Source organism: Callionymus lyra, chromosome 17 (assembly GCF_982586985.1).
Source record: "Callionymus lyra chromosome 17, fCalLyr1.hap1.1, whole genome shotgun sequence".
NCBI lineage: Eukaryota > Metazoa > Chordata > Actinopteri > Syngnathiformes > Callionymidae > Callionymus > Callionymus lyra.
The window spans coordinates 9,355,792-9,379,691 of record NC_141834.1 but is presented as its reverse complement, the minus strand read 5'-3'; the positions used below and the strand labels follow the sequence as shown (position 1 = coordinate 9,379,691).

The window sequence follows — 23,900 nt, the reverse complement described above, 5'->3', positions numbered from 1 at the left end:
GTTCTCATCTATAAAACAATTATCGATTTGTTACAATCCGTGGTGTCCTGTTCTGGAGTGTGAAGTTTTAACTGCTCTCTCAATTAGCGCATTTACAAATGCTTCCAAAGCCATTTAATGTAACAGTTCAAATCGATATAGAGCAAAAGTGTGTTGGTTTTAAGCACGGTTCCGGTTCGACCGTTCGGAAGAAAAAGGCACGATCTGATCGACAGGTCAAGCAGCATGAGGTCCTCTGTTGCCTTCAAAGCCTCGTCAGCTCCTCTGGAAGGTTCTTTACACTTGTTAGGGTCAAAGAAAGGTTTTTCAACCCTTCTTTATTCATGGGGTGTGCACGGGTGTAGCTGTCAAGTTGAGCATTCTTAGCACCGACGTGGCTTTGCTTCGTCTGACATAGTAGCTTCTCCCTTTTTTTTTCCTGGTCGCCGACTCATTTAGAACGGTGGAGGGTAGCGGCGGCAAATGAAGCGACTGATAAACGGCGGCGGAACCGCTGCAGGGCAGGTGGTTATCCTCCCCGAGGCATTCTCTCCCTGTTTGTCTTCGCTCCTCACTTCACTCCGAACCATTCAAGCGACACAAACACACCACGGCAACTTTCGGGGGGGGTCCATGGGACTCTCAATCAAGCCGACAAAACCTGCAAGGATTTCAAGTAGGGATGAGGAGGGTTTATGGGGGTCCCTTGTTGTTGAGAAAGAGTCAGGTATCAACAAAAAAATAAAATAAAAAACACACATTCATGAACATACACGACGAGACAATAGAGACGGGTAAAGTAGCCGGCGATGGCACGGATGAAGGACATCTTACAAGGGGAACACTTAGATCTAGATCAATGGAATATATTAGTGGATGATGGTGTTAATCTGTGAAGGTAGCGGCTCGGTAAGTCTCAGATGTGCTTCTGTTTGTGTTGTTCTTAGTCCAGTCACAAAGATTTAAAAGGGCTTTTTTTTTTAAAAAATAAGAAAAGCTAGCAACAAAAATATAGCAGCAAGGAAGAGAAAATCTACCCACAGACGACAGTGAGGCGTTAGCGAATTGCCACCTAGTGTAGTGTCGCTATATTATTCTTTTGTTTTGGACCCTTTGGTGAGTTTTTAAAACATCCCCAGTCATGGAACATTTTCACTGCTCATTAAAATGGAAATGTGGTTAAATTGCCCTACATGGGGAGGAAAGATAATGACGAGGGTTGACCTTTATCTCCACTTTCAGATACATTCATTTAAGCGGGGGAATAGGAAGGAATGGCTGCTGGCCCTGTGCTAGGAACCAAAGTCTTCACACACCTGCAAGAAAGAGAGGGGAAGGGGAGAAAGAAAGAAAGAAAAAAAGAAAGAAAAAAAAAAAGCCAAACAAATGCGCCCTATGAAAAGAACAGACGGGATCAAACGGCTGGTGGGACGGGAGCGAAGGCAAACCTTTTCACCAGGTCCTTGAAATACAAGCTGCAGGAAGCTAGAACATTTTGGTGGACTTCAAACTCTTTGCCTTCAACAATTATTTTCAGGTCTGTAAACTCTTTCGCTCTGCGCTGTTGGTTCAACTCCTTCAACATCTCTGTAGAAGAAGAAAAAGAAACAGACAACGCACACATTTTGGGTTAAGTATCATCTCCATCCATCCAAACATACATGAATGTGCATTTGTGGCGTGAGAAGAGAGAAAGGATCGTGGAACAACAGAGAGCAGATGAGAACGACACAAGGACCGTTTTTAAGAAAAACTGTTGATTCAGAGGAAAAGTACAGTTCATTTAACATTTCAAATATGCAGCAGCAAACATCCTGTTTTGCATTCCTTACGTCTGGATGATTACATAGCCCTGCCATATTTTAGTTTAATCTAATTTATAGGGTTTCCAAGCCACTAAAGACCCCCCCCCCCCCCCCAATCACACACACACCTCATCTGTTTTATGCTCTATGACCTCCTTACAAACCAAATGGCAACCTTAACCATCTCAACTGCATCATTGATTTTTTTAAATAGTCTCATCAGAGTATGCGACAGATAATAAAAAAAAATGTTTTTGCTCTGAGCAAACTCAGGAAAATGATGACAGTCAAGCTTAAAGACAATTATGGATTTTTCACTTGTGATGGCACCGTTTCTAGTTCTGACTGGTTTTATCGTCTGTTACTCTACTTTCTTGACTCACTCACATGTTTCAAATGTTGAAGTCTTCCTCTCCAAGATGCAGTAAGTCCCTCATCATGACCATGTTTTGAACTTATTACTTTATAAAGTTATACCAGGTCTGAAATCTTGGCGAACGAGAGGTTACGCGAGTCCTATAAGAAGTAATAATGGCTTCACTCCTCCTCCAGACAGCTGTAATCACACCCTGCTTTGTTTACACAACGAGTCCCTCGGAAGGTGGAGACTCCCGGGATTTATAGCGCGTGGTGTCAAACCTTAAGCAGAGTGGGCGTGGCTATGGTAGACCAGATTAAATCTCCAGAAAAAAACGTTATTTCAGTGGGTGGGGCTTAAGATCATTTTCTAATATAAATATTTAAATGAAAATGAAGTTTTGTACTAACAGACAAATACTGATGATACAATAAAGGTCCAACGTCCAGTTAAGAGACACTTAATCAATTAAAATTCCCTTTAACTAGTCGAAACAAAAGCTCTTTATGGGACGATCTGGTTGCAGAGGAACCAGGCCAGGGATGATTCAGCGTTATGGTGAAATGTAGTTTATGGTTTTTATCTGAAGGTCAGTTCAGTGGTTAAAAAATTGGCTGTCGACTCGTGCACATGACGACTAAAAAGGAAGATAACCAGAAGGAACTGTTTGATCTGATTTCATTCGTATTAACAGATTAATTATTGCGGATTACATCTTCAAATAATTATTAAATAACATTATGGGACTAGAACTAGCAACCTTCTTGCTTTTGGACTCCAGCTCACCATTATGTCGTCATTAACAATTTGAGAAATTTTTTTTTGTCACTATTAAAATAAAATAGATTGTATAATTGTCAAAATTATAATGACTTCTATTTAAAATTAAATTATAATCAACATTTATCCTCTCTCTTTGCGCTTGATGGAGTCTACTGACTCCTTTAAGAAACATCTTAAGACGTTTCTATTTGTTTAAGTTTTTTCCTTGATTTTCTGGAACTCCTGTTGTGTTATCAGTTTTATCTTGATCTTTAAAGTATATACTTTATTGAATATTGTTTTGATTGTTTAAGCGCTTTGTGACCCTGGTCTGGAAAAGCGCTATACAAATAAAAATTACCTACTTACTTACATTTTTACACTCTAAAGTCACCTTGACTACATAAAAACAAGTCACAAATATTTGTTCATTTAAACCTATTACCTAAACCTATTAACCTACCTAACAAAATTTTGACACAACTTTTCCATACACCAAACTTTTTTTTTTTATCTGTGAAAATAAATAAATAAAACTCATGAAGAGAAAAACTCATCCCTCACTTACAGCTGTAACTTTTACAAGCCATCGTTAACAACTAAACAAAAAAAAAAGTAAATGATGAAGAGCAGCTCTGGGATCAGTGGCGTTAAAAGCCACAGCAAACACCCTCACCTGGCCTGTACACACTTCCATCGTGGGGTCAGAGGCGCTTGTTTCTCGGGCGACTTAATGAGGCGCCGCGAGGGGCGTCGGAGAGAGAAACATCAGCAGGAGGCGCCGGCTCCCCTTGTTGCTTTACAGGAGGGAGAACCAGGACGGACCCTTTGTTAATCTCCTATTGAGAACGACGGAGACGACCGCGGCGGGCTGTCGGCGAGCAACAGTGGGGAAGTGGGGCGAGATCATTAGGTAGGATCGCGGCTCGTTTCAACCTTTTGTTTGATGCAAATATCTGAAGCAAAGATGACCGAAAATAGCCGAGCCTAAATCATGTTTGTTTGTGTGGACTGATCTCACCAGGCCATGAGATAGTTCTGTCGAAAAATGTTATTTGTAAAGGAAGTTGTGTTTCTAAGAAGCAGTGCAGTTTATAGTTATACTTTTAAGAAAGTAGGTGTAAATATCAACATTATTGTGTGAATGCTGGGAAGCATTGAGATCCTGTTTTCTTTTGACCTAAAACTTTGTGCCGCTTCTCCTCCCACAAATTTGATCCGATTTGAACCGTTCCAACTTTTATCAATTCAGCTCGTTTTCAAAATGCAGGCTTGATTCCAGCTTTCTTTTATCTCTTCCACTCTTTCTTTTATTCCTCTTTTTATACCCCATTCATTTCAATGGGGAAAATATTCAACTCATGTTTCAACTCCATCCACTTTGACCTACTACTTATACTTTTACTACTAATTCCACTACTACATCTACTACTAATACTACTACTACTTCTACTTTTACTACTAAATTCTACTACAAGTTTAATTTTTCTACTAATTCTATATTTTTATTACTAATTCCGCTTCTTCAATTTTAACTTCTAATTGCAAATATCTGAAGCAAAGATGACCGAAAATAGCCGAGCCTAAATCATGTTTGTTTGTGTGGACTGATCTCACCAGGCCATGAGATAGTTCTGTCGAAAAATGTTATTTGTAAAGGAAGTTGTGTTTCTGAGAAGCAGTGCAGTTTATAGTTATACTTTTAAGAAAGTAGGTGTAAATATCAACATTATTGTGGGAATGCTGGGAAGCATTGAGATCCTGTTTTCTTTTGACCTAAAACTTTGTGCTGCTTCTCCTCCCACAAATTTGATCCGATTTGAACCGTTCCAACTTTTATCAATTTAGCTCGTTTTCGAAATGCAGGCTTGATTGCAGCTTTCTTTTATCTCTTCCACTCTTTCTTTTATTCCTCTTTTTATACCCCATTCATTTCAATGGGGAAAATCTTCAAATCATGTTTCAACTTTGACCTACTACTTATACTTTTACTACTAATTCCACTACTTCTTCTACTAATAATACTAATACTACTAATAATTCTACTAATATTTATATTTTTCTGCTACTTCTACTTTTACTTCTAGATCCACGTCTTCTACTTTAACTAATAATTGCACTAAAACTACCACTACTACGTCTACTACTAATACTACTATTATTTATACTTTTACTACTAAATTCTACTACTACTTTTACGTTTCTACTACTTCTATTTTTACTACTAATTCCGCTTGTTCTACTTTTAATACTTATTCCACTACTACTACTAATACTACTACTACTACTACTAATTCTACTACTACTTGTATTTTTCCAATACTTCTACTTTTACTACTAATTCCACGTCTTCTACCTTATCTAATAATTCCACTAAAACTTCCACTAAAACTTCTACTACTAATACTACCACTTCTTCTACTTTTGCTACTAAATTCTACTACAAGTTTAACTTTTCTACTACTTCTATATTTGTATTACTTATTCTGCTTCTTCTATTTTAACTACTAATTCCACTTGTTCTACTTTTAATACTAATTCCACTACTACTTCCACAGCACAGCAGGGTCAGCATTCACACTGTATTTTCTTCTGGAAATGCACTCATTCTAGTTTGTAGTACTTATTATTAGTTGTAGTTGCTTTAATATACACTTAAAATACCATATAGAAAAATGAAGTAACATGGCAACTTTAAAGCAACAAGAAGTAACTTTTGATCATATTTTTTTCATAATGATGGTTTAAACAGTAAATGCTCTTGTAGTAGAACTGTCTAGCCCTAGTTTTATCTCCGGGTCAAGGTGACCCATTGGCCCAAAAACAAATAGCAACACAAGGGATAATTTAAACTGTTTTTAGGCCACCGGGTCACCTTGACCCAGAGATACGACAAGCGTTGGCTATTATTTTAAATGATGACTATTAACTACCAGCCTGGAAGGTTGTTGAGTGTCCATGTGACCCCCAGCGTGGTTGAGAGACTGTATTTATTATGAAATACTGAGATACTTTTTTGAAGTTACAAAGAAGATATAAGGAAATGCTAAAAGAAGATATTGATCTCTTTTGTAAATAAATTGGCAAAATGGTAAATTTACGACACTGCAGTTACATTTTAACGACGCTAGGCAAAAACAATATTTAGAAAAAAACTTTAAGGAAAAAACATGGATTTTTTAAATTCAATTTTTGTTTTCATGAACTTTAAAAAAATATCAAACATAATGAAATGAAACAGTATTCATTTTGATAAAATTCGTGTCTTACAGACTTTCGGAAGCTTTACAAAATGGTTAGAAATTAACACTTTGACTCCTGACATCTTAATTAAGTTTTTTTGGGGGTGCTTTATCAAGTTACTGGGAAGGGAGGTACAAGGGGGTCAGAAGACCCCTATGAAAATTTAAATATGTCCAATTCTGATGATTTTTGGGACATATATATTACACAATAATTAATGGGAATTTTCCTTTAGTTCATTTGAAGGGGGCGGAAGACTGTCATTAAAATTAAAATATGTCCAATTTTTAATGATATTTTAACCATGTATATTACATAATAATTCATGGGAAATTCCACAACTTTTAATTTATTTCATTTTAGAAGAAGACCGTCATTGAAATTAGAATACGTCCAATTTTAATACATTATATCATCTTTTAACCCATTAAATGAGTATAATTTCAATAATTTAAACCATTTTTTTTAATTTTAACACCCATACTCCAACTATTACTCTCTACCGTCTATCTTCAGATTTATTTGGATTATTTGGTTTCAAAATTCTTTATTTTGTAATTTATTATACATATTATAATTATTAATCAAGTTAGTCCTTTAACTAAAGCAAACCTACATACATGGGCAACACAGAGGGTTTTATCTAGTTTATAAAGAGAAAATATGTCGTTTACAACTGATAATAAATGAAATAATATCAGAAAAATATTTAAAAAGTGTCTCAAACGACCGTGTTGTGTCGCTCATGCAACAGAAACCGAATTACAAATCAAGCGGCGTGTGTGTTTTCACGCTTCGGGCGCCTGCTCACGACTCTATACGTGATCGTATACTGTATACCCACCATGAGCGACGACGACGACGGCGGCGTTGATGGCCGACTGTACGCCGGGATTCAATTAACCTTCGACGACGACCACTCTTTATATTTGTCACAGAAACATCCTCTCGTTTATCTGCATCCCTTCTTTTTCTCCCGACCGGTCAGCACCGTGAATTAATCCCGTAAAGACACAAGGTGTGTTTTGGAAAAAGTTGTGTATTCACGGAAATGACCTAGTTTTCATAACATAAAACATGATTCAGGAAATGCACCTGCATCTTTTTTCTTTTTCTTTTTTTCTTTTCCAGGACAATCAAAATGGTATTTATCTTGTCTTTCAAACGTCTCTCTTCACTTTCCACCGCATTCCACCCGTCAGCCGGGGGCCGACGTGATTACTGCCTATAAGCGCGGGAGTGTGAAATGTGAATACACACTTTGCAACAGCGAATACTCTGGCGACCGATATGGCTCTCACCTCCAATCAGCCGCACCACATACCATCCATTTGGCCGGAGAATAGAGGGAAGAGAGAAGGAATGGAGGGAGCGAGAGAGAGGAGGTGAGAGAGAAGGGGGGGAGACAGAGGAGTCCAAACAATGGCGGTTGGGGAGTTGGTCTTATGAACAACTCATCACCGGCGAGGACCATGAAACTCCTCGTGGCGTCTCGGCGTGGAGTGCGGTGAGAGGGCTTTGCGACACCCAACGTCTCAATACTCTTGAGAACAAACCACAAGATCTGCCATGAAATAAGTACCAAACCTCCATGGATCAAACCCCCCCCTGCACCCCCCAAATAAAAAAATAAAAAATGAGTCGACGTAGGAAACACCCTCATCAGGCTCCTCGGGATTGGTGGATATTCGGCACAGTTGGTATGGAAAGTGTGCCAACTCTGCCGCTCGCCCCGGTAACTCTCGGCTACAGCCCCGAACATCTGTGCAGCCAATCGGGTCGCCGGGTTCACCTTCTCGCGAGCGTATCAGCGCCGACTTTTTCCAAGTACGTGGCGCGGCGCGATTGGTCGCCCGCTTTACAAACGCGGCGTAACGTTTGTAAGGGGAAGCACGGAGCCATTTTAGGGTTCCACGCTCGTTTTTTTTGGGGGGGTGTTTCTCGCCAGCAGGTGCCACCATTTTGAGGGGGAAAACGATATTTCAAATGGCATCATGGCGACCCATTGACACACTAAAGCTGCTTCGAGTTAGTTAAAATATTAAAAATGTTGCTAAATTATATATATTTAAGAGCATTATATATTGATTTTTTACTATAAATGTTGTTTGGTAACCTGGAAAGAAAAAATACAAATACTATAACTATAATTACACATATATACATATATACATATATAAAAACACAATTAATATAAATAAGTACAATATTTTAAATAATAACACAAGTAAGTTATTATATAATTACATAAAGAAAATATAAACTTTCACTTCTATAACTTTTACTATTTTACTACATAGTAACAACATCATTATTATTTATATTTCGATTATTGTTTTTAGGTACCCCAAGGATTAATCTAAAAACTATTGAAACAACAAATATTCTATTATACGTTATTATTATTCAATATATTCAATATTCATAACGTTTAATTTAAGTCATAATAATAAACAAATATTTTATGAAAATGCATAATTTTACTTGTGGTTATGTGCGTGTTAATTTTAAAATATTCTGAAACATTAAAACATTTTATGATAACCTTTTTTTAAAGCTAATTTGGCGGAAAAAAAACAACATAATGATATATAATAATTAACTTTAATTTTCCTTGAAAGAAAAGCAACTTTTTTAACCACCAACCATGTCGAAAAAGGCCAAAAACTAATAATTTCTTTATATTTAAACCTCAACAACGATAGACAGACGTTACAAAACGAGTTTAAGAGTCACGCGTTTCTTCGAGCGACTTCGTGTTCACTCTGACCCTTTTGTTCGCCCCTAAACATCCGATAATCAATTGCTAGAAACCCCCCCGTCGGCTTAATTACGCCGTAGCGTCTAGATCGGCGCGTCAATAACCCTTCTTTTATTTCCTCAGAGACCACGAAATAACAGGCAAATCAGAGCTAATAAAAAACAATCTAGCATGGAGAAGGTTTTTTCTTTTCGCGCTAATTATTTATACTTATTTAACCATGTGTTTATTGAAGGAATTATTTAATAATTAAAGTAACATGCATTTAATATTTAATTAAAAATTCATTTAACATTTTTAAAGAAAAGGAAAATCAATCAATGCAAGATACAATACAAATAAGCTGCATGATTGTTATTTATTTTATTTTATCTGTGAGATAATAAATGCTTTAATTCTTATTTTGTTATTTATAACTTTATTTAATAAACATAACTATTAGATACATTTTTTTATTTATTTATTACTGTATCACTTTTTATTCAAAATAAATATTTCTGAATCAATTAATATGATTAAATGTACGGTTTAAACTCAAAGTATTTATTTATTTTACTGGATGACAAAGTTATTTTTAATGGTCATATTTTGTCATATTTAACTTACTTCTTAATGCGTTTATTCTTTTGTTTTGTTTCAGTATTCCAACCCAAAACCCCCTTTTCTCATCCTTCTTTCAAAATTCTAAAACATATTTAGTGTTTATACAAAGGATTTTTTCCACTAAAAAACAAATGGCTTCACCATTTTGATTAAAAAACGCTTCTTAATATTGAGTTTGTTGTCTTCGTGAAAAAAACAACAACATTCTAATTCATCTGCAAAATGAATCAAGAGCACTTTGTCAAAAAGCTCCTTGACCTGTTTCCCAGAAACATGTCGGCAGAAAACATCCGACTAAAAGGCTGCGAGATAATGAAGTCAAGTAAATGAATCACACAACAAGTGACGAGGAGCTCCGCCGAGATACAATAAATCTGTGATCTGGTCAGAGAAACATAGCTTTCATTCTGGCCTTTCTTCTCCACACACTCCCACACACTGGACTCACAAGCAGAAGGCCGAAGGTCAAAGGTGATTCAGTGTTTGTCTGTTTGTTTTGTGGTTGAATACAGCTTCAAAAAACATGTTCAATAGGAGGAAAGATGCAGTTTGTTCACAGCACATGATAAAATACAACAATTCTTCAGTGAGTCATCGGCGTATACGTTTAGAAACATCTGCTGACGGACAGACAAACTTATAAAACGAATAAATACAAGCAAGTGTAACTTTTTTGCTTGATGTTCCGTAACCTTGAAACGATCTAAAAGGTTAAATGAAGGGAATAGAAGGATTTTTTTATTTTAAGATATATTTTTAAACTATGCACCATTTAGTGTCTTCACCTTCATTTTTATTTTCCCACTTTCTTCTACATTTATTATTGACTTCTTGTTCTCTGGATGTTTTTTTTTAAACCGTTTTCAAACGGCGAGAAATAAAATAGTTATTTTAACAATATAAAATAATAAAAAATGCTATTGAGGCCAATTAAAAAACAAAATATAAGTAAAATTGTCGCTGTGTGATGTAAAAAAAAAGCACAATTAAGATTTATTTAACAACCTTCTTTTGTGGGTTAAATTAAACACAGCTTATCGTTAGGCCGCTACTAATTTATGTTTTATTATATAAGAAAAAAAAAGTAGTATCTATAGCTAAATTAACTAAATTTGTGTGTAAATACATCCGTTCATTCAACATAAATGCCTTAAAAATATAAATTTTAAAGCAAATTTTTAAACAATGAGGAGTCTTTGATCATTTATTATTACAGGGTGGTTAAAAAAATTAAAAAAACAATTAAAACGTTAAAGTACTTGCTAGCAAAGTAGTCGTCATATGCATCAATATTCACGTCAAATAAATATAAAAGAAAATGTTGGTAAATAAACTGAAAATGAAATGATTGATAACTCTAGCTTTCTTTAGTAGATTTCAAACTGCTCTTTGGCTTTAAATCATTTTTGCTATATAAGGTTGCTACATAGAAGGTTAATTCTGAGGTAAAACGTAAATCTTTAAAACTAAACGTAAATAGTGTTTTGGTGGCGAAAGGGACCGATGCCGTCTCCAGCAGCGTCTCATCCAGACAGAACAAACACCTTCTAACCTTCGATAAAAGCCATCACATCTCATGTGGTTTCCAATTCCAACTCGCTCCCATTCAAGGCGCCCATTACGCCAAACAATATTTAAACATACCATCTCTTGCACTTCGCAACTCCTCCCAGCGAATCAATTCATGCGAGACACTCAGAAAAAAAAAAAAAAAAAAATCCTCGAACACCCCTCGAGTCTCAAGCCGTCCTGATTTCGGTCTGCGAGACAAGTGGCGCCGTGTAGCCTGAGAGAATAGTCCGTGATGAGGACGCTTGATTTCGCTACAGCTTTCGAATCTGCTGAGCCGAGCGACTGGAGGCTCACAGAGGCTGTCAGCCGGGCCCGGACTGAGCCAGGGGGCCCGGTTTGACAGGCAAAGAAACAAAAAAAAAAGAGTGCAGAACTTGTGCCCCTCAAAGAAGCGAGGAGGCCTTTGTCGCCGCCGTGTCAAGAAAGACACAAATACTTTCAATTCAGATTTCTTTCAGTGAAAAACACAGTTTACACGTCTAAAAATGAGCTGAAATTGTTAAATTTCAATCCATCCAAGCACTCGACATCTTTCTTTTACTTAACAACTGCATTTTAAGGGGAATAAACGTCTTGAAAATACAATTAAAAAGCAGTCCAGGCTGAGGGGACATTATCAAATGCATTGTTAAGGCGTCTACGTGACAACATGACAACGTTAGCTTCATGTTGTGTAGTACTTTTTTTCGGGGGGGGGATTCTTGTCCTGGTGTGTGTGCAGGATGGACTCTCATTAGCCGGACAGAGGGGCAGCAGTTTGACATCTGTGAGGGCCCCAAACTGACCACAACAAGTCAGGAGAAAAGCAAAAACCTCCTGTGATTGAAAAAGAATATATATATACCAAGACCGTTGCTCAAAATACACGACACTAGCAAGTCGTGGGCGTCCCGGAGAATCTCTAAAACTATAATTATATCTATTACAAATAGACATTATTATTATTATAATTTTTATTTTTTATTTGGTTTTCTTGAATTGTATAAAATTGATGAATTGCATCCAATAATTATAAGAATGATATAAGTTATTATTCATCTAACGCTCTTTATATAGGTCATTTTTTCCCCTTTTTTCATTTTTGTAAAGGTAAAAACGTTTACTTATACGATACTTTTCACAATAATATGCATTAGAAGTCATTTAAGTCCTAATATTAGTATTTCTATATTATAAGTATAAATTTACAATAATCTAAGCGTTAATATTTAACAATAGTATATCATTTGTATATATATATATATATATATATATACTGTAAATGTCCCCTTCTTGAAACAAAGATCAAAAGAATCACTTGGCAAATTAAGATTTCAAAGCTAATTTTTAGATAAAAAGATAAAAAAAAGATTAAAAATGACAAGAATTAAAAGTCGTCAAAATTTTACTGTTAGAGTTTAAGATTAGTTTTGATGTTTTGCAAATGTATTTAATTTGTAAATATACAATTTTTCGTCACATGGCAAATTAAGTTTTCAAAGATTTTTGTAAAGTATGATGTAAAAAGTATGATCATTTTCAGAATAATACACCTTAGAAGCCGTCAAAGTCCTTCTATTAGTATTTCAATTATTATAAATTTATAATAATCAAAGTGTTAAGGTTTCACAAATGTATATAATTTGTAAAATTAATATAAAAATTTAAATAGTAGAATATTTTCATGATAATAAGTGTGGAAATCCTTCCATTAAAATGAATATTATTGCTATGTTAATGTTATGTAATTTTCCCAAATGTATATTGTTACTATTTTTATATATATATATTTTTCCTTTCTTTAAATAAAGATCAAAGATGTGACACGTTAAATAATAATAAGCATTAAAGTAGTCAAATCCTTTTTTAGAAGGTTTTTTCTTAATGTTGATGTTTTGCAAATATATATCATTTGTACATATATTTTTATTTTAATTTTAAATGAAGATCAAAGACGTCACATGGAAAATCAAGACTTTAAAGTGAGATTTTTGGTTAAGGTCTAAAAATTGGATAATTTCGCAATAATAAGGATTAAAAGTATTTTTTTGCTTTGACGCTTTACAAAACGTAGATCATTTGTAAACTTTCTACTCCTGGAGAACGTTAAAGGCTGGTGTATTTAGTAACCTAGGGGTGAAAACCTGGTGGTGACTTCTAAAGTAATTATCATCAAAGGCGCCCAAAGGGGAATCCAGGCAGTGCCAGAGAGTAGCACCTGGTTCCATTGCCAAAAAAACACAAAAAAACAGCAAAAGCTCTGCTGTTTAGCTGTGCCCCACTTTTTACCTGACACACATTTTAATTCCGAAAGACCGATCTCCTTGGAGGAGTTATGCATTGTCTCTGTGCTGTTGTAATTTTTACAGCATCATTCCAACCAAAAGATATTGAGTTGTAAAAAAAAAAAGAGTTCTCTTCTCACAAAATCCGACCCTTCTCGCCTCTCTTCAACAAACCCATTCAAGAACACAAAGCCCACCAGAGAGGTTTCACAAGTGGGTCAAGTGCTGGTTTTTGTGGATAAAAAAATCAATTTTAGCCACTTTCAGACGATGCACATGATATCATTATATGACAATAACGATAACAAGAACGTCTCTCCTCTGCGATTGGATGAAAAAGGATCCAGCGTCTGATTCGTCAACATCCTACCAACCGAAATGTAGGGCACGTCTATGAGCCAATCACAGGAGAGATGATTTGCCACAGGAGAGAACAACACTTTGTGTGTGAGGGGATAATACAACTAATACAAATACTACTACAACAACAACTACTGCAACTACTACTACTTTTACCACAACACCTAGTACTTCTACTACAACTACTAATGATACTGCTACAACAACAAATACAACTGCAAATACAAATACTTTTACCACTACAACTACTACTAGTGCTACTACTACAACTACTTATGATAATACTACAACATCAAATACAACTGCAACAACTACTACTTTTACCACTACAACTACTAGTAATACTACTACTACAACTACTAACTATACAACTACAAAAACAAATACAACTATCTAATATCTGCTATTGCTACTACGAATACAACTGCAACTACTACAAACAATAATAATAATACTTATACTACTACAACTACTGATACAACTCCTACTACTACTACTAAAACAACTACTACTGCAACTACCACTACTTTACAACTACAACTAATACTAGTGTTGCTACTACTACAACTACTACTGATACTACAACAAAAACAAATACAACTATCTAATATCTGCTATTGCTACTACGAATACAACTGCAACTACTACAAACAATAATAATAATAATAATACTTATACTACTACAACTACTGATACAACTCCTACTACTACTACTAAAACAACTACTACTGCAACTACCACTACTTTACAACTACAACTAATACTAGTGTTGCTACTACTACAACTGCTACTGATACTACAACAAAAACAAATACAACTACAACTACTTTTACCACTAATAACTACTACTAGTACTACTACTACAAAAATAAATACAACCACAACTATATCTGCTACTGCTACTACGAATACTACTACAACTACTGATACAACTAATACTACTAATATAACAACTACTACTGCAAGTACTAATTTACCACTCCAATGACTACTAGTATTACTATTACAACTTCTACTGATACTACTACAAAAACAAATACAACTGCTTCTGCATCTGCTACTACGAACACTACTGCAACTACTTTTAACTTCTTCTAATAATAATAATGATCATGATAATACTAATACTACTACTAATAAAATGGCAATAATGATGATTGTGATAATATTTTCAATATAAAAATAATCGAGTTAATGTTTTACTTTTATTTATCTAGTGTATTTTCTCAGGTTTCTTTCCCTTGTTCGCCTCAAATGCTGCCAGGAACAGTTGTGATTGGACAAAAAAAAAGGAGGCAGCGTCTGATTCGTCAACATCCTACCAACCGGAATGTAGGGCACGTCTATGAGCCAATCACAGGAGAGCCACCGGAGAGAACCATGTGTGCGAGGGTTGGGGATACAAGTCTAGTTCTATTGGTTCGTTCATCACCTACTAACACTTTGAATGAGATATTTAAAAGTAAATACTCAAGAGTAGAAGTCGAACTTTAAACGTAGATATCGGATGGACGTCATTCTGTCTAATTAATCCACACTTTCTTCTTTTTTAATTTAGTCATTGTGACAAACACAACGACGCCAGACGAACACACTTGACTCCAGGCAAGACGAAGTCATCGGAGAACGCTCGCAATAATAGCGCCGCGATCGCTGCCCGCCGCCGATAACGCACTGCAACACTGGAAGGGGATTCGATTAGAGAGCGGAGCGCGTGTGCGACACTTCTTCGTTCTTTCCCTTTTAATTAAATCGCGAAGTTACTATTTCATATGAATTACCGTCGGGGGCCCGCGGGTTCAGACAAAAGCCCCCTGTGATGAATCCCCCAGGAATAAACAAGGCTAATTGCGTGAGATGAATCATCCGGACGCAGGTTAGCGACGAGAACGCGACCTTTTTTTTTTTTTTTTTCCACAGTCGATTTCTCAATGGGTTTCAATTCCACTTCACCTTGAGCTCAACGGTGTTCATGTGGAATGAGGAACGTCTATCACGCATCAATCGACACGAGATATATACTTATGAGTACCAGTGTGTTAGTGGCCTGTTATAATGATGCCTAACAGTGGATACATTTACTGTACCTGATGTTTAATTTATATTTTAACTTGAAAAAAAATGGAAGTTAATATTAGTTTAATACAAATAGTTATCTTTTTTTAAGGTATTGATGACTCAAAACTCACAGGCTGCAAGTTTTACTAACAAAATTACAGAATAAACACAGAACTACTGACAGAAAATACACAAAGGAAGAATTTATTTTTGCTATTTATAACATAAAATAGGCTTTAATAATAGTAGTAGAATTTATTTAGTTACTTTACCACTAAAACAACTACTAGTACTACTACTACAGCTACTAATGATACTACTACAAAAACAAATACAAATACAACTATATCTGCTACTGATACTACATATACTACTGAACCTACCACAACCAATACTAATAATACTACTACAAACCACTTATTTACCATTACTACTACTACTAACTTCTACTACTAATAATAATGATAATGACAATACTAATACTAATGTTAATAATAATGATTGTGATAATATGTTCAAGATAAAAATATCGAGTTAAAATGTAAAAAAAATACACAAAAGATAGTATTTATTTTTGCTTTTTATAACATAAAATGTTGTTTTAATAATATAAGTAGATTTATTTAGTGTAAAAAAAACTGTATAAAAAGCAACTAGACTTTGAGTTTTGTGTATTAAAGCGAAAACAAAACTAGAACTGTATATTATCGCTGTACATTTATTCAAGTACATCTGTGTTCAAAAGTCTGTTCAAGATATGGAAAAGAAACAAATTCTAGTTCTATTGATACAGCACATTTTCTGTTTATTTTTCTGTCGTAATAAAATGCTAAATAAAAACATACTCAATTCCACCTTGGTGTATTTTTGTGTTTATCTGGTCATTTTGGTGACAGTAAATTCATTTTAAGACTAAAAAAACATTTAGTAAATTGAAATAAAAACAACATTTTCCTGTCAATGCCTACACTATATCCTCCACTGATTCCTGGCATATCCCAGCTACACAGTGTAAGATTTAAAACCACATTAAAGGTTAAATAACAAAGTTATTTAAATATAAAACTCACCAGGAAAGTCAAGTAAACACAGTTTTTCTTCTAACATGTGATCAGATTCCACCACGGCCACTTAAATGTTAGACAGTGAGTAATCTAAACTCCCCCCGCGGTAACATCCTGCACAGGAATATGTTCTAAAGTGGAATCACAACAACACAAAATGACGACCTGTCTTCAGGTTTGATATGGAGCCACCAGAAGAGCCCAAAAGTTAAACGTATTCACTTCCATCGGGCGATCAATGGCAGCATTTTGTTCATCAGCTTGAAGCCACAAAGTTTTTTTTATAGACCGCGTCTCAGATTTCTTCTGCTTTGACAGTTTTTGATTTTCTCTTGTTTTTCTCTTGTTATTTACCAACTTGATTGATCCATGATCGACTCTATAATTTAGCTTTGCAAGATAAACAAGAGACGTGCTGGTAAATTTGAAATTCATTTTATTTATGGAGGCTTCTGTGGAGGTTTTGTTTATTCTTGTATTTATTGTGGTATGATGACCTCATTTTTTTAAAATGTAGCTCACTGTTTTAATATCTTTATTCATGCTTTTTTAATCCTTTTATCTGTCCGAGTTACATTGCAACTTTTGTTACATTTATCAATGGTATATATACACATATATATATATATCAATATATATATATATATATTATATATATTTGTTTTATATTGCTGCTTATTTTATACTACTACCGTTACTAATAATACTATTACTTCTACTAATTCTATTACAACCACTACTACAAATACTACTACTACTATTTTTACAACTACTAAACTACAATTAAAATAACTACGACTACTAAAACTACTACTACTAACACTACTAATACTACCACTACTACTACAACTACTACAACCCCTTCTAATAATAATAGTTCTTACACTACTAAAAATACTAATACAACTACAACTACATATACTAGTACTAATACAGCTACTGCAACTACTACTATTACTACTACTACTACTGCTAATGATACTACTACAACAACTAATGCAACTACAACTACTATAGCTATAAGAACTACTGCAACTACTGCTACAACTACTGCAATTACTGCAACAACTTTTACTACAGCTACTTCTACTACGACTACTACAAATGCTAATGATACTAGTACAACAACTAATAAAACTACAACTGCATCTGCTACTACTATGACTACTTCAACTACTACAACTCCTACTGCAACTACTACTACTACATCTTCTACTACTACTACTACTACTACAACTACTAATGACACTACTACAAAAACTTATACAACTACAACTAAAACGACCACAACAACTACAACTGCATCTGCTACTAATACTTCAACTAATACAACTCCTACTAATAATATTAATACATTATACTAATACTACTGCTGCTAATATTGACAATAAAAATGATTGTAATAATATTTTTAAGATAAAACTTTTCATAAAGTTTTCTATTAATTCAATTTTAAAATGTAATAATGTAGAGTTTTATTAATATTTATCTAGTGTTTTACAACGTATTTCATCCATAATTGCTTTGTATGTCTTCCTTCCTTCCTAACATTTTCGTGGATGAAACAAACCATGAAAAGTTGTTGTATTTACTCAATAAAATGTTATATTTACCTAAATTAAAATATTCCTAAAGGAAAACCGTGTGCAGATTCCTTCCCTTCACCGATGAATCTCAGGTTTCTTTCCTCCTGGTTGCCTCGACTGCTGCCAGGAACGGTCGGGCGGCGCTGAGCCTCGTCTACCTTTTCACATCCAGGCACGTACGGGCGTCTGAGCGCTTGCCAGCCCTGTGTGTGTGTGTGTGTGTGTGTGTGTGTGTGTGTGTGTGTGAATACAGAAATGCTGTCCGGCGTGTCCTACACCTCGCCGGCGTTTATGAGTTGTGTGCGCGCCACACAATCTTCGCCTGATACCCGTCTCTACGGACTTCACTTTCCAGTTGACCTCGAGGACGGGGGGACAAGTACACACAACAAATACACACTCACAAACACACACTCTTGTAACCCATGAAGCTTTAGATAAATGTCAAATCCCCCCCCCCCGAAAAGACAATGTTTACCGTGTAACTTTGTGAAAGTCAGAGCAGCCCGAGCAGAAAGGTTAGAGTCGGGGTGAGAGTGTGTGTGAGTGTGTGTGAGTGTGTGTGAGTGTGTGTGAGTGTCTCCTCGCACACCTGAGATGAGTTCCTCAGACCTGAAGTTGAGCCAGTCACGTCATTTCATCAGATTTTTTCTCTCACTTCTGACTTCACTTTCATTCCTTTTCTTTTTTATTTTTTTTTCCTTCTCCTATTCACCCACCTCTGCCTTCCTCTGGGGACGGAAAAAAACATTTATTTTCCCTCCACACCATCAAATGCTCGGCAGGATTACACAATGTTAACAATATGTCTTTGTGAGTTTGGAGAAAAAAAAAAAGTTTCTTTCAATAACATGTCAGCGCTCAGTGAAAGGTGAACGATGATGACGCAAGGTCTGGATGTGAGGAGCTGCAAGACTCAGTTTTACAAAAGCTAAGGTGATAATGCTACTGAAAATATTAACGACATAACCTTTACATTTCGTACAACTGCAAGTACTGCAACTGAAACTACAACAACTGCATTTACAACAACTGCAACTGCCACTACGACCAAAGCAACTACTACAAATGCAACCATAACTACTGCAACTTAAACTAAAACTACTACTACCACTACTACTACAATTACTAATAATAATACTACTAATACTACTACAATTACTAATGCTACAACTACAACGACTACTAATATTACTACAACTACTAATATTACTACAACTGCTACCACTACTACAACTATAACAACAACGACTACTAATGCTACTACTACAAATACAACCACTACGAATAATTATATTAAAACTTCAACTAATTATATGAATAATGCTACTACGAATACTACAAGTACTAACACTATAACAACAACTACAACTACTGCTAAAAATACTACTACAAGCACTACTACTACTACAACTACAAGAACTACTACTAATAAATCCACTAATACAACTACAACTACTACTGCAACCAATACTACAATTACTACTAATACTTTATTAATAATAATGATAATACTAACACTACTGCTAATTATTTAAAACATGATAATAATGATAAAATACAATATAATAATGATTAATGTTTCCATGAATCTATGAACTTACCAAATCAATCCAGGAATCCATGTTTAAACTTATCCAACTATCCATGAATCTATGTATTTAACCATAACCATCCATTCATGAATCTATGTTTATAATCATCCATCCATGAATCTATGTATCTTTTCATCCATCCATGAATCTATGTATATACTCATATATCCATTCATAAATCTATGTTTAAACTCATCCATCTATCCATGAATCTATGTATTTACCAAATCCATCCATTAATCTATGTATCTTTTCATCCATCCATCCTTGAACCTATGTATTCAACCATAACCATCCATCCATGAATCTATGTATATACTCATCCATCCATCCATGAATCTATGTATTAAACCATAACCATACAACCATGAATCTATGTTTATACTCATCCATCCATGAATCTATGTTTATACTCATCCATCCATGAATCTATGTATTAAACCATAACCATACCACCATGAATCTATGTTGATACTCATCCATCCTTGAATCTATGTTTATACTCATCCATCCATGAATCTATATATATACTCATCCATCCATGAATCTATGTATATACTCATCCATCCATGAATATATGTATATACTCATCCATCCATGAATCTATGTATATACTCATCCATCCATGAATATATGTATATACTCATCCATCCATGAATCTATGTATATACTCATCCATCCATGAATATATGTATATACTCATCCATCCATGAATCTATGTATATACTCATCCATCCATGAATCTATGTTTATACTCATCCATCCATGAATCTATGTATATACTCATCCATCCATGAATCTATGTATATACTCATCCATCCATGAATATATGTATATACTCATCCATCCATGAATATATGTTTATACTCATCCATCCATGAATCTATGTTTATACTCATCCATCCATGAATATATGTATATACTCATCCATCCATGAATCTATGTATATACTCATCCATCCATGAATATATGTATATACTCATCCATCCATGAATCTATGTATATACTCATCCATCCATGAATCTATGTATATACTCATCCATCCTTGAATCTATGTTTATACTCATCCATCCATGAATCTATGTATATACTCATCCATCCATCCATAAATCTATGTATATACTCATCCATCCATCCATCCATGAATCTATGTATATACTCATCCATCCATCCATGAATCTATGTATATACTCATCCATCCATCCATGAATCTATGTATATACTCATCCATCCATCCATGAATCTATGTATCTTTTTATCCATCCATCCATGAATCTATGTTTATACTCATCCATCCATGAATCTATGTATATACTCATCCATCCATCCATGAATCTATGTTTATACTCATCCATCTATGAATCTATGTATATACTCATCCATCCTTGAATCTATGTATATACTCATCCATCCTTGAAATTATGTATATACTCATCCATCCTTGAATCTATGTATATACTCATCCATCCTTGAATCTATGTATATACTCATCCATCCATCCATTAATCTATGTTTATACCCATTCATCCATTCCTTCATCCATCCATCAATGTATATACCCATCCATCTATCCATTAAACCCTAAACAGCATAGTTACCTAAGCAACTTAAAAGGTGAGTTTTGTTTCACTACCAGATACTTTCAGAGGTTTGAAAATAACTTTCAGGTGTGGTGACGTGTGTCACGGAGATGAATTGCATCATCTAAACTCACAAAGGCTACTTAAGTCAGGCATTGCACTCACAACAAAAGGCTCATCAGTCCACTCAACACAGCATCTTTGTTAACAACACAGCATCTTTGTTAACAACACAACGTTCGGCCGAGGTGAAACACACATGCAACATAGGAAAGATGAAGTACAGTCTTTCTGACAGAGTGTCCCTGAAGAAATACTGCCTCAGGAGTTTTCAGAGGGATCAGGAGGAAATGATTCCCGTCTATGTTCACTCCTCTCCTGAAACACAGTTTTCCTCGGTGAGTTCATTAGAGAGGAGGAAAAAAAATCTCTTGATCTCACATCTCACAACGGTTGTAACTCTGAATCACAATCCCCTATTCTGAATGTTCACTTCAAATACCTTCAAAAGCATCCAGTACTTCACTGAACGCCTGGATCCTTGTTTACAGCAGGTTAGCATGCTGGGCAACAACAACGATTTGCAAGCCATGAGTTTGATTCCTGGTTACTTTTTATTCTTTTTGTCAAATCCTTTAGTTTCTACAGAAGTACATGTAGAATAATCACTCCACAAGTCTGTATATCTTACACTCTTTTCCTAGAACGTAGACCACCTAATCCTGAATGGTGGTTGATTGGCTCCATTTGTTCTGATGAAATCCTGGCGACACCGAGTCGATTCCAGGCCAAACCCACGGTGAGCGATTTTATATAAAAGGAGCAGGTACAACTTGAATAGATTATTATCTCGAATCAGGATGATGATGATTTCCTGTCTTACACAGACCAGCTACTGTAATATGTGTCACACAATTGTGTCGACAAATCCCATATGTTCCCACAGCAATAAATACTATCCTTCGTTATCGTGACCTAAATGTCATTTTTGATACGGCATATTAATTCATTTAAACCATTCTCTGAAAGATAAAATGCACTTGATTTACGACATAATGCATTCAAGTGATTTTAATGTTTTTATTTTAAAAAGTTTTACCTCAGAATAACTGCTAGCACTGCTATCGATAAAATAAAATATACCATTCAGTTTAAAATGCATTTTTACTTACGTTCCAATTTAAGTTCAAGAAAAAAATGAATAAAGATGAAAAAATAAAATGATCTTTAGTGTTTCTTATCTTGTGCTTAAGTAAAGTTTAAAATATAAAGCAAAAAACAACAACAACAAATAAATCTTGTTAAATTTGAAATTAAGTGTACATTTGCCTGCTGGACATCTTGGCTCCTGCAAGAGTTTGAATGATGTCATCCCTTGACTCTCCCGTCACCTAAAGAAACAGTGTCTTTGCGAAAGCCAGAATTTTAGCATCGGGATTGTGCAAAAAATTTGGAATTTCAACTCAATTAATTTGAATTATTTTATTAATTGATTTATTTCAGTATTACACTGGGACTAACACAAAATCAAATAGATATTATAGTAAATATAAATATATTCTTATATAATCATTTGGCAATATTTATGATAGCAAAGTAACAATATTACATTTTCACTTTAAACAAAAATGTTGGTTTGAAAACGAAAATATTTGTCAGAAGCCCCTTTTAGGTCAGTTTGTTGTTATTAAATATATTTTAATATTTTTGGAAAACTAGCCTTAACCATTTTATAAACATTTGCTTACAAATATTATGTAAAGGTTTAAATTATGAAATTGTGAAATCGAAGAGATTAAATACATGAGAAATAAATATATTTAATGTCGCCCCTTTCACATTTTAGTTCAATGAATTTCAAGAAAATGATTTACAATATCTGCTGAGAATACGTCTAGCTATTGTCAGCTGCGTTAATATATTTATATATTTAGGCTGCAAAATAATGAGTTGACTCTGCGAGATCTTCCTAGGAGCCGGGTCTTTTCATTAGTATTTATTACGCGCTCTGCATGCATTATCAAGCCCATTTAAAAGTTTCTCAGCAAGCAAAAGTTAGAAACACACAGATAAGACTTCTGAGTCAACACCATTGAGAAGGTTTTCCTTTTTTCGCCTTCTCGCAAAGTTGCAGGCACATCTGCTGCTGTTTTGGATACAGCGTCCCCCTCCTGTTGCAGTTTTTCGCCTTCTCATTAGAGAGAAACATCCGCTATTGACTGGCTTCCTGGTAACATCTGCCGTGTTTACACTGGGCCTCATTGATAATGCATTATTGCCGGGTGAGGTTTGACTTGTGGCGGGCGCTCA

The 23,900-nt window shown here is 34.9% G+C and overlaps 1 protein-coding gene across 2 annotated transcripts in view; it reads right to left on the bottom strand.

Moving 5' to 3' along the window:
• klhl29 (kelch-like family member 29) overlaps window positions 1-23,900 on the bottom strand; it is a 379,680-nt gene that overhangs the window by 141,313 nt on the left and 214,467 nt on the right. For both annotated transcript variants that reach the window (XM_087813067.1, XM_087813068.1), the window contains exon 6: window positions 1,428-1,566. In XM_087813067.1, the coding sequence (XP_087669193.1) occupies window positions 1,428-1,566 (139 nt within the window). The remainder of the gene's footprint in view (window positions 1-1,427; window positions 1,567-23,900) is intronic.